The 15,958-nt window shown below is 42.7% G+C and overlaps 3 protein-coding genes across 3 annotated transcripts in view; 2 read left to right on the top strand and 1 right to left on the bottom strand.

Annotated features, from left to right (window-relative positions):
- LOC122414124 (transmembrane protein 42) overlaps nucleotides 1-14,968 on the bottom strand; it is a 37,830-nt gene extending 22,862 nt beyond the window's left edge. Inside the window, exon 1 of the mRNA XM_043425008.1 lies at nucleotides 14,838-14,968. The gene's annotated coding sequence lies outside the window, so the exon portion shown is untranslated. The remainder of the gene's footprint in view (nucleotides 1-14,837) is intronic.
- On the top strand, nucleotides 1,644-13,347 carry LOC122414118 (uncharacterized). Its single transcript, XM_043424999.1, has 3 exons — nucleotides 1,644-4,700; nucleotides 10,373-10,818; nucleotides 12,093-13,347. Exons 1-3 carry the CDS (start codon nucleotides 4,618-4,620, stop codon nucleotides 12,476-12,478), a joined length of 915 nt encoding a protein of 304 aa, XP_043280934.1. The 5' UTR covers nucleotides 1,644-4,617; the 3' UTR covers nucleotides 12,479-13,347.
- Ppt1 (Palmitoyl-protein thioesterase 1) lies at nucleotides 13,319-15,650 on the top strand. Its single transcript, XM_043424998.1, has 5 exons — nucleotides 13,319-13,451; nucleotides 13,925-14,034; nucleotides 14,125-14,252; nucleotides 14,923-15,081; nucleotides 15,186-15,650. The coding sequence occupies exons 1-5, from the start codon at nucleotides 13,331-13,333 to the stop codon at nucleotides 15,586-15,588; spliced, it is 921 nt and encodes a 306-aa protein (XP_043280933.1). The 5' UTR covers nucleotides 13,319-13,330; the 3' UTR covers nucleotides 15,589-15,650.
- The last annotated feature ends 308 nt before the right edge of the window (nucleotides 15,651-15,958 follow it).

Consider the following 15,958-nt stretch of genomic DNA (forward strand, 5'->3'; position numbering starts at 1 on the left):
TTTGTAAATATTTTCATTTTTGAATACAAAACAGGCAACGGGTGAAACCGGTCTCGAGTGTATGAAAAAAACAAAAGCAATGCTAGAAAGATCTTCGATGTCAGAAAGCAGTCAAACATGGCTGAGCGGATATTCAAAGCTTTTAATTATGCGGATTCGAAAAAGGTTTGTCATAAAATCACATTTTGAACTTCTCTTCATCGTGAACAAACAACGAAATGGTAGTTTTTTGGGTAATTATGTAGTTTGGTTACTTTTCCGAAAATCAATGGAATTTTTTTTTCTTCTTCTCGAAGTTATCGATTGGACTATAGTAAGTGATATTTCGTCGGGGGAGGCTAACATTTTCCATAAAAACCATGAGTTATGGAGTTTTGAAGTTGTTGGAAAAATGCGGGGATTTGGCGTATATCAGGCTATTTAGGAGTTCACATTAGGACAGGTGGACACACACACACGCACACACACACACACACACACACACACACACACACACACACACACACACACACACACACACACACACACACCAAAGTTGCTCTAAACCCGCCCAGCGAAACCACACCCACACATCGAAAGTTTTCTAAACCCACCCAACGATTCCACACACACATCGAAAGTGTTCTGAACCAATACGACGATTTCGCACACACATCAAAAGTTGTTCCGGATACACATATGCGATGTTTATGCGAAATCGGTAGGTGTATTCAGAGCATTTTTGATGCTTGTGTGGTATTGCTGGGTGGGTTTAGAATACCTTTGATGTGTGTGTGTGTGCGTGCGTGCGTGCGTGCGTGCGTGCGTGCGTGCGTGCGTGCGTGCGTGCGTGCGTGCGTGCGTGCGTGCGTGCGCGTGTGTGTGTGTGTGTGTGTGTGTGTGTGCGCGTGCGTGCGCGCGTGTGTGTGTGTGTGTGTGTGCGTGCGTGCGTGCGTGCGCGCGCGCGCGCGCGCGCGCGCGTGTGTGTGTGTGTGTGTGTGTGTGTGTGTGTGTGTGTGTGTGTGTGTGTGTGTGCGTGCGTGCGTGCGTGCGTGCGTGCGTGCGTGCGTGTGTGCGTGTGTGTGTGTGTGTGTGTGTGTGTGTGTGTGTGTGTGTGTGTGTGTGTGTGTGTGTGTGTGTGTGTGTGTGTGTGTGTGTGTGCCCGCGCGCTCTGTCGTGTTGTGAACTCAAAAATATTCAAATATACCATATTTCATCATATTTTTCCAATAACTTCAAAACCTCAAACACATGGTTTTTATGGAAAATGTTAGCCTCCCCCGACGAAATATCATCAATGGTAACTAATCGAAGCCGTCCATGCTAAAAAAAAATTTCTTTCGTTGATTTTCGGAAAAGTAATCAAACTACATAATTACCGTTTTTTGAAATCCTCGTGGAACTTTATTGGAAGGATTATGAAAAGGAAAACTGCACAATGACCAGCAATTACTGAACTGGTAATGACTTGGAACTTTTGAGCGTTGTTTTTTGACCACGATTCTATACCTGTGGAACGTAAAGTCTGTATTCATTGGCTCGTAAATTTTTTCCAAGAAACGTGAACGTTTGTGATAATTAAAATTCGTATGACGAGTGCTTCGAAGCGGTAATGGCGTCGTATATTTAGCCTCGGTCTTAAGGCGAATAAGAAATTTACTCTTGAAATAGACTCGAAAGGACAAAGTATCGAGATCGCGAGAGTCTCGGGTAGCGAATCAATGAAATTAGCGACACTAGATCGCTCGGTGCATACGTACGTGACTGCATCAATTCGCATCTGTTTTCGAAGCGGAAATCGGAATGATAATGAGATTGTAATTGTACGTCAAAAATGATTCATGTGCGAAGATTGTGCAGAGTGAGGCTGGTGGAAGGAAACAAAACGCAAGACGGAAAAATCTTAGCCACGCTCGCATCGTCTCGTTTCTCACAAGCCGCTGCGGTCTCATCGAAGGCCAGGGACGCGATCGTCGCGAGTGCACGTGTACTCGGAGCTTCTCAAAGCTAACACAGCTCGTCGTAGCGCACCGTTCGCATTCGGGGCGCCGGATAGCATAAATTCCTGCTTATTTTTTATGCGCTTTTCCCTAACTCGATCAGCGTTAGAGAAACGGATTTTTTAAATCTCCGAACGTGTGGGAGTGGCGAGGAAATTTCTACACTGCGAAGAGAGTGAAAGGAAACGATTCTTTATCTACGTTAAGTACTGAATTAATTGACGGCTTAAGCCTTCCGATAAAACTGGATGAGAGTGTGCTTTTTCTTCGGAGGAATTTGATAAATAAATCATTACCGGGAGTTTTTATAACGATCTTTCTTTACAACGATTCGAGTTATGAATTCATCATAATTGTAGACACTCGTGACTTGCGACGTGTTATCAAAAATATATTGTCGTCAACGTTCTCTCAGAAATGTAGAACGATATTCGATAAAGTGTTGCGAATCGAGACTCGCGATCGTGTCTCAATTTTCCAACGACCCTTTTATCTATCAAAATATTTGAGTCATGCATGCAAATACGGTTGTGAGGTTACGTCACGAGGATAAAAATGACAGGCAACCTAACCTCTATCCAAACAATTCTCAATTTTATTTCGACGTCAATCAGTCGTCGACCAGTATCTAATCCGATAATATTTTCAATAGCGAGTGTGATCAACAGGTTGAATGATCGAATTGGGGCATTACGGTTATACGACGGAATTCGACTCGACGGAACTCCTGAATTATCCAACTTTTTTATTGACTCCAAGAATCTTAAGATTTTTTTAACCATTTTTCTCTCCTTTTTCGAATTCAAACATTTCCTCGGTCTTCTGATATTCCGAAATGAAATTCAAAGATATTGTCAGTCTGTGAGAATAATTCGAATGCAGCTGAACTTGCTTTTCTGGTTTTCCCTTTCACCGAGCGATTGACGAGCCTTTTTTATCTTTTAATTAGTTCGATACCAGATATAAAATACTTCATATACGGGTAATTTTATACCGTGAATATAAATAGCCGTATCCACAGAATGGGATACGTGCATAGATTTACCATTCGCACTATGAATATCTTTACTGTTTCGCTGATGTATGGAAGTTGCGTTGCAACGATCGGCTCGTACAAAATAAACTGAATATTTCGATAAACAAAATAAGTTTGCAATATTTCAAAATATGTCGGGCGTCGACGATAGTTTTAGTTGGAAATGACGATTTTTCAAAATGTCAACGACCTCTGAAAGCTGATTCGCTCGATTTGTGACTCAATGTTACAAAAATCAGCAATTCCATCGGATCAAATTTCATCAGATGCGAATGAAAAAATGTTGAAAAAAATGGATTTTTTTGGAAAAAGTGAAAATATCGAAAATTTTGAATTTTTATCGATCTTTTGGACATTAAAAGTGTGAAAACGAGCTCCGGTTTGTCTCAAATACCCACCAAATTGTAACTCGCGATGAGTGACAGGCGTTCGAGACGTTTTCAGAGGAAAAGCGTGTGTGCTATCGATTTTGCATAAACCTGTAAGTGCCATGCTTTTGGAGCCACGTGGTCGCGGCGGTATGAGCTCGCGAGAGTAAAAAGTGGGGGGCGATCGGTTGGCGAGAAGGCTCGAGCTCGTTCACGTATAGTTCCTTCGTCGTTGCCGTCGTCGTCATACACGTTTTTCGTTCGCGTATAAATGCGAGTGAGCGTCAATCGAAAAAGCCACTCCCTGTAACGCGAGCGTCGAGTACACACACGCGCGCCCCCTCCCCTTCGCGCTTGCACACTCTGGAGGCACAAAAGTACGAGAAATTAAGAATTACGCGGACGAAGACGAGCCGACGATAAAAAAGAACAAAACTCACTCAACGGCAATTGATCGCGCAAAAACAACGAAAGAATAACGAAGTGAAAAAGTTGAGTGCGAATGACTGAATAAATAACGACGATGATTCTCGCAATTTGTTTTACAACGATTGTGTGAATTTCGGAACTTGAAAAAACCTTCAAACTGTCAAACGATCGTCGCGACTCTTTAGAACTTCATCGAATAAAGTGAACCGCCGAGATTTGTGCAAAGATTTGGCCTCCAAAAATCGCTTGAAGTGTGATAAACCGAAATGAAAAAATAGGCAAAAGTTTCTCGAAATTGTTTCGTCGATAGTGAAAACCTTCATTTCGATAATAAACAGTGAAAATAACGAGACGAACGTGACTTTGGAAACGTCGAGTCGATGTGTTCGTTCATACCTTTGATGACAGACATTTTTCGATGATTTTTACGATTATTCGTGAATGTTGTACCGCAACGATAGCCTTGACAGTAGCCAGAGAATAATCGACAAAAAAATTAACAGTGAAAACCAAAACAAAAGTGGTGTTTATAACGTTCGGACGGGGAGAAAGTTTGAAAGTTTTCTGGCTGACCGTTGTGTTGTTGCGGCGCTGCCTCGAGAGAATCTCCAGCGACTCTGAGCCATACAAAGTATGAACAAATATACCGGTGTGTTTACGAAACAAAATCGAGCGCTAAAAGCAGAAATAAGTGTTGCGTGAATTTTAAAACATTTATTTAATCATTCTCGCTCTGTTTTCGATGAAATAAAAAGAAAAATACGAAATTTCGTGTTGAACGAGGACACAAGCGTTCCGGTGAAAAATGGGTATAGTTTCGTCGACTTTCGCCTCACTGGCGATACGATTTGCCTGGAATTGTCAGAGGTTCCTCGACCCGCAGTACAGGTTAGTTTGACATTTTATATTTTCCAATATTCTCCGAATTTATGTAGATTCGGTTTCATTTCAATTCGATTCCGTGTAATGAGGGCAGTCAGTGATTTTTAAGCAGAATATTCAAAATATTTATGGCTGTACACCGGTAAGTACAAGAAAGATAAACGCAGCGAAATTTCGCATTCGCTCGTTCGACGCGAAAAATGAAAGGTGAAAACATCGGATAAACCTGTTGACTTGTGAGGAAGCTTTGTTTGGTATTCCGGGTTATGTCACGGACAAACGAGCCTCGTGTGACTTCTCGAGACCGTAAAAATCCACAGTGGCATCAATTTCCAATGCTCTCGCACCTCGAACCGCCTCCTTTCAAGAATATTTTATCGTCATTTTTCTTTTCCGTGTTTTCAACGAAATCGCTCTCCGCGGCATTAAAAAATGACAGCGCCTCACTCAGCTAATGCATTTCTTCATATCGCCGATCCAATTTTATTATGATTTTATATATTCTGTGGAATTTGGAAGAATAAAAAACTACGAGCAGTGCAAATCCGGGTGATTCATGCGATAATGTATCTCCCTTTTATTTATTACTACAATCCGCGAGACGTAGATTAATTTTATGTTAATTATTTACGGCGTCTTGTCTCTTCGGTGCGCTGAATGAGTCAGAGTGTATATCAGGCATTATCGTCATCCTTTCCTTTGGCGAAACGCAGACTCGTGTAATCATTCCGGGTACTGATTTAACCAAGAATAATATGCAACTGTATACGGCCGCGTGCATACGCCGACGTTTACGTTGAGATTGATCGATCTTACCTTTCCGTCTCGTCCATAAACGTTGGAAAATAATTGAAGAGAAGGTGAAGAGCCTCAAAGTTTTTTCTATGGCTGCCAATCCGGTGATACTGAGGCGAATAAAAAACGGGCGGTACGCGCACGTTTCCCAATTGCGAAAAAAACGCATGGCGGGAGAAAAATAATTGTCGCAGCATATTCGTTGAGCATTGTAATTAAGCGCTGTCATTACTGAACGAAGGAAGAAAATGAAAACGGGTCGTGCGTGACCGTCACGAAAAAACGGGAACCGAGACGGATCTCGCACGAAATAATTCCTTGCAAACATCGACTACAACGAAAAATAGTTTATCCGACGAGTCCCAAATGTCTCCACGTGTCCCGTGACTCACCGAGTGTCCCTCCGCGTGTTTCTTCTCCCACAAATTCCCTTTTTCTTTCTATCCATAGTTTTACGTTCGTGTAGACTTTGCGGGGACGCAGACACTCGTGTCACGCGAGAATTTGCGCCGAGTTTACCGCACCGGTGGGATAGCGCGTGGAAGAAGAAAGAAGCGAGCCGAGATAAAAGGGAAAGGGAGAAGGAGGCAAAATCACCGACGGGGTCAACCCCCAGGACGGCGAGCCGCTCGTATTGGTTTAGGTCGTTTAGCTGCGGGTTCTTCCCTCATTTCTTTATTGTATAACCCAAGTATTTTATTCTTAGCTCTCGAGAGAGGATCCGAGCCTCGGCATACTTTTCGCGATAATATCCTCGTCGCTTCTGCAGTCTCGGATTATCTTTGGAGGAGAAAAAGATACGGGGAAAGAGCTGAGGCAGGGGGGGATGTTTGTTTTCGTCACGAAAAAGTTTGTGCTTCTGCCATTTTTCCAATCTATCGACAATATCTCTCATTTGGTAACCTTTTGTTTTTATCGTCTCTAGTTTTTTAAATAATTTTAAACGATATTTTTATCGTTTAAAATTATTTAGTTTATTAATTATTGAATAGCAATGGGGTGGTGACGAAATCTCCGCAAGCTCCCGTATAAATTTGAAGATTTTTCAAGTTTTTATTCTCTATTAAATGTTCGATAACCTGATCTGAAATTTCGCGAATCTATTCGCATGCACTTTTATTAAGAAGATTTTTCATGAATTATCCCAGACGAGAAGTTCGCGGAGAAAAAAAACACGCGGTTCCTCTGTTGCGTTAGTGAGGTTAGAAAAACTGTCAAACGCAGAAAACGTCGTTGAAAAACAAGTTTTCTCGAATGGATGACACTCGCGATTTTAACAATAAACTATTGTAGTCGCTAACAATAAATGAGATGCGATTGTGAGATAATCGTGAAAATAATACGAATAAATGTAACGTAATTGTTACGCAGTTATCGTAATTAAGCGACTCCATTATTCATAGCACGTTGAGTCCACTTGCACCGTACCAATAGGCCTTTTTTCCCATCTTTCTCTTTCTTTCTCACCTCCTTCTAGTCAGTGTATAATACATAGCCTCGAATCTATATATACAACTGGCTCTCGCGCTAGTGCGTATTCCGCAAGTCGTCAGGGCACGTGTACCCAAAATGCGCGCCGTTCGTGAACGTAAACCTCGGAGAGCGCCGTGCTTGCTTTTTTTTCTCTCGCTCGCTCGCTGGTGCTGCCTCTCTCGGCGTTCTTCCTACACGAATGGCGTACCCATACGCACCCACGGCACGGGAGAGAGACAACATGAGTTACGCGGGACACGGGAGGCACGGAAGACATCGCTGACCAGCCGCGATTCTCGCTCTCTTTTAATTATCTCTGAATTTTGTATCGCTTTCGCCATTCCCTCTGATTTACCGACTTTTTCATTGGAACCCCGGTCATTTTGATGCGGTCCGAAAACAGAGAAATCGCGCGCCAACTTTTGAGGTTATCGCGGTCCGCGCAGTGCTCGCTTGTCAGATATTCGAGGTGCGCTTCCCCACTTGGCGATTCTTCCGACACTGAGGATCGTTGTAATAAGTCTGTGCAAAGAGTCTCTCGAATCTCAGAAAAATTGGGAAACCGAAGAATAATGAAACTCGCGATGAACGACCGTTGTGAGAAGATCTTTTTCGTCGTTTTTCTCGAATTTATCGAGCGCTCGCATCGCATCAGTGGATCGCGCAGTTACTTTGTGTCGAACAATCGTAAAATCAATTCGACTTTGTGCGGTGGTTTCAACATTATCCGATGCGCGGCGGCGCGCGATCTCGATCGGGAATCTCTGCGAGCGGAATCGAATTAACGGAAACGCAGGCAATTGCGTTGGCCGATTGTTCGAGAGCTGAAAATAGGATCGATAAAAAGCAGGGTTTGTATCCCCGATAAACGCGTGCGACGAGGCACCAGCGCGATTTACGAAACGAATTTATTGTGCAAGACTTTTTTTTCTAATCTTCACCGCTCGGTGGATAAATACACGAATATCTGTCGGCGCGCGAGGGCGCGCTCGTCCGTGTACGACGACCGCGACGAGATGGAACAGCAATTTGCTCGAGCGTGAATATAATAGTCGCCACTTGCACTCTCGCTGACATTGACCGTGAACTCTAATGACAATCGTTCTACGTCGAGAATAACTCTCCATTTCGCAAGGACGCCTCCAACCATTATTGCCACGCCCAACTTATTTTTCATCAATCGCCCTTTGTACTCGACGCATTGAAAAATCGTTTAATCCGCTGCTGCCTCGATTCCTGCTCGTTTGATCCTCCGGCCGAGCGGAGATGCCTATCAGGAAAAATTTGCACACGAGAACAAATCTCGTTTTCCTTCACCACTGCGTTGTTGTTTTAACAGAGGAAAATTTAGCCCCGGAATTTGAATTCTCGCTTCGTTTCCTCTTCCGCGGAATCTGCCCCTGGAAAAAGCAACGCTTTCTCGTACACGAGGATTCCTGGCCTGATCGTATATTTTTTGTGACCTAACCTCGAAAAAGCACGTCATCGATTCGGGGGCTGAGATTCAACGGGAAACGAGGAGCCGATAAAGAGATTGCTCACGACTCGATGGTCGAGTAATTTTTCTCAATTCTCATCCTAGTCGATAAAAAGTGAAGTCAAACGAGCGTCGATTTTATGGGCGCATCGACGTTCTCGTTTTCTCGCTCAGAATTTTTGCGCTCAACTTTACAATTTGTGTTACGAGGCCGTAAAGTCAATAAAACGTTTTGTATTGTTCTACTTGAAAAAAATGATAAAACGAGAGAAACGCTTCTTACAATTTCTCGATAGCGGAGATAAAAAGCGGGGATGTTATGCGAGCCCGCGGAGAGAGCCGCGATCGACGAAACAGCGGCGGAGCTGCAATAAGGAAATTATCGTCTTACACAAAAATATTCTGGATCGAACCCGGCGCGATAAGAACGTGCGCCACATGCGCGCGGTTTCATCATAATTAATAATGAGACTCTTATCGGTACGAATAATGAGAAACGTCCGATTTGACGTGCCACTTGGCTCCTGGAAATCGATTTTGTCGCGAAGTTAAATTCGAGGGAAGCGACGTATTTGTGAATGTCCGATTCGTCTCTGTCTCCGCATGAAAATGTCAAGAGTGTTGATATTTTCGACCGGATAAAACATTCGGTCGAAAATACGCTTCGGATGATTTTTAACGAGCGAATATTTCACACACCGGATGGAAAACTCGCTCGAAAATACATTTCGAATGATTTATTTAAAAGCTAAATTCGCACTCGTAATGAAATTCGTTTTCATTCTATCGGGAATCCAAAAATACATTCGAACGGAATAAAAAAGCGAGACACCGTTGGAACAATCTCGCGAAAATTAAAACGGTACGAAAACCCCACGGATTCGAGTCAATTCTGTCCTGGCCGTGGCTATTTAAAGGTCTTTCCTCGCTCAATCCCGAAACGTTCTGTGTACATGTGCACATTGTGCGGGCTAGATTCATACGCTTTTTTTCGAGAGAGAGAGAGAAAGAGTTAAGGTCGCCTGAAACGAGCTCGGGGACCTTCCTCGGAGTTACGAGTGTTTGTACCGGGAGAGCAAGGCCATCGACTGCAATTTAATCAGCCTGACCACGGAAAAACTTTCCTCCTTTTTTTCATTTTTTTCAGCCGACCATGTGCACGGTATAAAATTGTGAAGGAACGATTCGAAAGACTGTTTATTTCCGAACAATCAAAGCGGCTAACGTTCATTTTTCTATGACGTTTCGAAACTGACGATTCTCCACGAAACTTTTTTTGTCAAATCAAATCGATCGTTTCTTCCCTCACACATGCTTCAATCTTTCCCGCGATAGTCCATCTCCGAAGGATTTTTTCAGTGAGCCTGCGTCACGAGCGATAAGAAAAAAACACGAGCACTTAAAGGCACTGAAAAGTTAACCACTTGACTTCCAGACGATACGCGCGGCTTATCAATGGCCGAGCAGTCGTTCAGTTTGGTAGATTCGGTGCTCGCTCGCCCACATGGAATCGGTGCTTTCGAGTACACTTTTAATCGTCTGTATACGTGTAAAGATGTGCAGAATGAAAGGGGAGAAAAGAGGGGACGCGCGAGAGAGAATCGTTTGTGCTTTCTCCCCATTAAAACATTTATCCTGTCACGCGAGGGCATTATTCCATTAAACGCATTCCTTACGAACGAGCCTCTATCTGAAGCTACGTCATCGAGAGTGACTCATTTCATTACGCGGAGAACATTTGAATGCAGTGAGAATTGACAATAAGAGGACGAATGGTGAAAAAACTGATTTTGAGTCGAGCGAAAACTGTCATTTTTCACGAAATCCATCGAAGCCGATTCGCAGCTCGAGCAACACTCACAATTTTTTATATTTAACCGAGAATCGCCGAGGCCGATTCACACTAAACTTACTTTGTGGATTGTTTTCACAGATACATCGAAGCAACCGACACGAAAACAACAGAAAGCAAAATGGTCGCCGTAGCCGGCCGCACGAAAATGCCTGCCGAAGGCAGCGACCGCAGCGACAAAGGTGGCGGCGCTGCGTTCGCATCAGCAGCGACACCCTCGACGACGAGGCTAACCAGTCTCGAGCACCATCAAACGGCCTCGGCAAATTGCCTCCCGACTGAGAACAACAATTCTCTCCATCAAGAGAATCGGCACAGGCGGGCGACCCAACACAGATACAGGAAGCGACCGTCCAGCTTCGACGTATCGTTAATCATACGAAATAAAAATAAACCGTACTACACGACGACCTCGGGCCTCGTCACGACCTCGACACCGAGCACTCTCATGAGACAACCCGCACCCTCCTGGCAATCGACTTCCACTTCCGGTAGCTCTGCCGATTCGTCGGACGACAGTGAAATCGGTAAATCGCACTCTTCGTTTATTTCATTTCTATTATTTCCTCCTCATCCAAACTCTAGTTATTTCCATAACCTTGCACACGAGCCTTTAATATTTTACGTGACGACGATTAGCAAAATTTCGACTAGATTGACCATCGAGTTATTTTGTAATTTAATTGCAAAGTCGCGCATTTTCAGGCACCGATACACGCGCCTTGTGCGTAAAAAATTCTTTACCTTTCCATATAATAACGAATGAACGCTTCTTACGAAGTTTATGAAAAAGTACACGATGACAGTGAAGTATACAATGAAGGTTGGCACTCGTAACCTCACATTTGCTTATTTCGGCATTTTGTTTCTTCTTGGCTTGGCCCATTCCTCTCATAGCCTTCTGTCTTCTTATTAACACTTTTTTCTTCGTCCACTTCCCTTTGTGTTTTCCTTTCGCGCTCTCTAATGCGATTTTTCACATAAAAACTAGTATTTTAGTCAGGCACGAATAAAATTTCGGGTTCAGTCAGTGATGGATCCCCGCGTTTGATGCATGGCATGTAATTTCATTTTCCACAACATAAGGTGAACAAATTTATTCACAATTTTGAATTAATAACTCTGACATTAATTTTGAGTGATAATATCGTTAATTAGGAAGTCAAATTAACCCAATTTGGACACCCATAAGATACGATCCTACGGGCATGATCTACCTTAATTGACCCGCTGAATTATCGTTTTGAAAATACAAGAAAAAAGAATTTGACAGTTTTTCATGAATTCTTACAATTTATTTGATTATTTTACTTCCCATTCGTACTTTCGTACTTAAAACGAGAGTAATAAAAAAAAAAAAAAAAAAAAAAAAAAAATGGAAAAAATTCATTCGAAAATACGAGAAAACGGTTTTATAGGCTTTTCTACATTTTATGACTCATTGCTCACGTTGCTTCAGTCCCGTAAATACGAGACAGAGAAATTGATGAATTGGACTACAAAAATGTCTGCAAACATTTGCTTTTATTAGAATTTCTAATGACTAGCAAATTGATTTTCAGTGTTATTTATCTCGATGAAGAAAAACGAAGCTCGCATTGGGCTGTTTTCAAAAAGGAATAATTAGTGACATCGATAGTGGTTTTTCAGAACGAATAAAAAGTTGAAAAAGATCGGAAAAAACGCGGCATGCGTGAGACGGAGCTTTGAGTAATTCATGGATAATTTAGCGTCGTCGAGTGATCGTAAACGGGATTGAACAATGAATAATGAACAATTCGATCGGCCTCATTCTTTCCAGAATTCATGTACGCTTCGCGAACTGCGGCGGCAACGACGACGGCGGTTGGTCCGAGCAACGAGCGAGCCGAAGAAAAATCAACAAACGTGAGTCGCGACGCGTCCGTGAATAATGAAAAATCGAAAAATTCCACGGACACGGAATGCGTCGATCCGGAGGGAAATCCGCTGCGGGAGTTCGTGCTGACCGCCGCCGAGGAAGCAGCTTTCCGAATGACCATCGGTCGCGGCCATTTTTCTCGTTCTAAAAAGGACAGATTCCTGAATAATCTGCGGTTGGAGAAACGGCTTAATGGACTTAACAAAGAATTTTTCGAATTGGCTTGTCGCGCGCACACGCGATCTCTCCGAAGACGTCATTCCGGAGATTTGCGTAGAATAGTTTAAGCGAGCCCCCCCCCCCCCCCCCCCCATTTTCCGATCCAACAAATAACGAAGCGTCGTTTTGTAGAAAAAAAAAACCAACAACCAAATATCGTATATTTTTTCATACACCAATTTTTTTTGTGAATCGCGATGTTGATGAGACAAAAAACTAGAAAAAAAGTGACAAAGAAAAACAATGACGAAAACGAAACAGAAATTTCAAGACTGACATCGTATTTTTACGTCGATTCATATATGTTTTTAAGAAGCTTCATTTATTCGAGACGAACCTCGCTTAATTCGAACATGAATTTTTATCGAAAAATTTGAAGTTGACTGTATCACTGTTGTCATCGCATTGAAACTCGTGTATTTTGATAATTCGAGGACAATCCAGCGTGTTATTTAATATTCTTCATTTTGTGATATATGATAATGTGTATTATTTAAATAGTACGAACGATTTAATTCTGTTTCTTCCATGGTCAAATACCGAATTAACAAAATGTTGACACGTCATGAAAAAGTGCCATTAGTAGGTTATAAGTGTAAAGAAAAAAACTGACTCGTTCGCTCCTTATGCGAGGGAATGAAAGTGTGTTGTGCCTAAGGTTGGTAAGGAGGAGAATCCGAGGATTTTCTTTCCGATCATGTCCGTCCGTGGCGCTAGCGTCGCCTGAGAGTGGCAGCACGAGAGAACGCAGCGACAAAAGCAAACAGAAGAGACCGCTGCAGCTCAGTGCAGCATCGGAATTCGTACGAATTTTTGTTGTTGTTGCGGAGAAAGGCAGAACGTTATTTTCCACCTACGTACGATCCTGAAGGAGATAAACATTTATAAAACTTATTTTCAACAATAACATTAACAATAAAATGTATATTCGTCAAAAGACAATGTTGCTATTGATTTTCCTAATGAATTACGCCATTGGCGTTAATTCTGCGACGAACTCAACTGATTCCCCAACACCGGTCGTCCTGTGGCACGGAATGGGTGAGTAATCATCGATTTTCCTGCATATTAAAACGGAAGGGAAAAAACGTCGGTGTGCAACGAGTGCTTGCTGGCCATTATTTCGTACGAATACGGCTCGTATTTGTGTGTGTACATGTAAACGAGTGTCGGCGAAAGTTTATCGCTCCAGCCGGAGAAATCACATTGCGTAAACATTTTCTATTTGTTTTCATTTGTCTCGTTGTTATCGAACCTCTTCTCTTCGTGATACGCTAACGAGGGAGAATCACTCTCGGCCGCCGCTCGCCAATTACTCGCTGCAATCAAGCAGCTCGGACGAAAATTCGCAATAATCAAAGCAGCGCAGCTTTCATTGTTTCTTTCCTCTTTGTTACGAGGCCGCGAGCAGCTTCGATCGTCCTGAAAATATCGATCGTTCTTTTTCACTCGGATAACAAGTCCGACCGTTTCGTGACCTCTGACAACGCAACGTTTTCTTCTTACTATTCCAGGCGACAGTTGCTGTTTCTCCTTCAGTCTTGGACAGATAAAAATCATACTCGAAGAACAAATACCCAATGTTTACGTCAAGTCGATACGCATCGGGAACAATGAGATGGAAGTAAATACCGTTATAGCCGCACAATTATTCCGAAACGCTCCACTCCACTGAGTTCGAATCTTCTAACACTTTGTATATGTATTTGCTCAGGACGTTGAGAACAGCTACTTGAAAAATGTGAACGAACAAGTCGAGCAAGTTTGCAACGACCTTTCGAATGACCCCAAACTGAGCAACGGTTTCAACGCAATTGGATTTTCCCAAGGAGGACAATTCTTGTAATTATTCTTTTTTTCCATGAGATTGGAAAATAATTCTCGGAATCGCGAACACTGCTGATTAAAAAATCCGTTGTTTTGGCTCTGCCGGTTATCATCCTCGCGTCAGCGAGTTCAGGCATTCTTTGCACTAACACAAACATCCGTAAAGCACTCATTTTTATTTTTAACCAAGAATTAATAGAGAATGCGAGAGAGAAAAAATAAGGGGTAACCGTGCATGGAGGAAATGTTAACGATAGAAACTGCAAAAACGTCAAACTCTCTTTATAAATGCGCCATTCCAGATTTTCCTAAAGAGACCAAATTTCGTATTTCTGGTTCATGCGAGGGTCGATATAATAGCCAGTCGTGCATTTTCATAAAGCGAGTCTCAATTCGACTTGATGAACGGGTGCTCTGCTTGCGCGCCCTCGGAATACGGTTCCTCGTCAATGGCGGACTCGTTCAGTGCGTTCGTCCCGTAAAATTTAATGCGAGTAAGCACCCAATCGAAGTTATGGGCTCTGTTCTTCGATTGAGTTTCCTCACTGTCACGGTTTCAACGAAGACATTTTGGACCGACAGTTTCGCATGTAGACTTACCTCGATTTCAAAGTGTTCGCGGTTCATTTCCATTTGGCCGTAATATTGGGAACGTTTTGTTGAAAAATCGAATTAAAATTGTCAGGCGAGCAGTGGCGCAACGTTGTCCCAATCCACCGATGAGAAAATTGATATCTTTGGGCGGTCAACATCAAGGCGTTTACGGGCTGCCCAACTGCGCAGTTTTGGAACACAAACTGTGCGACTATATGAGGAGGCTCCTCAATCACGCGGCCTACACCAAGTAAATATTTGACCGAGTGGACAAGAGAAAAAAGTTTCAAACGAAAAGATCGAGTCGGGGCGAAACTGACAACACTGATCGACGCAATGATTTCTTTTTTCAAGGTTCGTACAAAACAGATTGGTTCAGGCTAGTTACTGGCACGATCCGTTGAAGGAGGATCTCTACAAAAAGAATTCCGTCTTTTTGGCCGATATAAACAACGAGCTTGTGGTCAACGAAACGTACAAAGAAAATTTGATGAAACTGGATCGTCTCGTGCTGGTGAAATTCGACAGAGACACGATGGTTCAACCTCGAGAGAGCGAATGGTTCGGATTTTATAAAAACGGCCAAGCCGTCGAGCTTGAAAGCCTCGAAGAATCTGCCCTCTACAAGGAAGATCGCCTCGGCCTGCGGCAGATGAACGAAGCTGGGAAAATCGTCTTCCTCTCCCTCGATACGAACCATCTCCAGTTTACCGACGACTGGTTCGTCGACCAAATTATTAAAAAGCATTTGACATAAACGTCAAGTTGGCTGTATCATCCACTATTGTCGATAATAAACGCTCTCTATTTCATTCCCAACACAATGATGATGCTTTCTAACACAAAAACTACGAACAGTCAAAACCGTTTTTGATGCCGATAGTCGGTAAAATAGGGCTCGCAATTTTCTAGCAAAGATCGATAAAGTAGGAAATCACGAGCAACATTTCGAATCCACTTCAGAATCTTTCCGTTCGAATATTTAGCTAAAATTCCATACGAAAAAGTAATCTTCAAACCTGTTTCTAAATGAAACGAGTGAAAATTCACGATCGAAACTTCCGGTATATTCAATTCCATTATTTCTTCAATCACAGAGTCCGGCAGACCGGAGATTTTGAAAATAT

The sequence above is a fragment of the Venturia canescens genome, chromosome 7 (assembly GCF_019457755.1).
Source record: "Venturia canescens isolate UGA chromosome 7, ASM1945775v1, whole genome shotgun sequence".
Classification (NCBI taxonomy): domain Eukaryota; kingdom Metazoa; phylum Arthropoda; class Insecta; order Hymenoptera; family Ichneumonidae; genus Venturia; species Venturia canescens.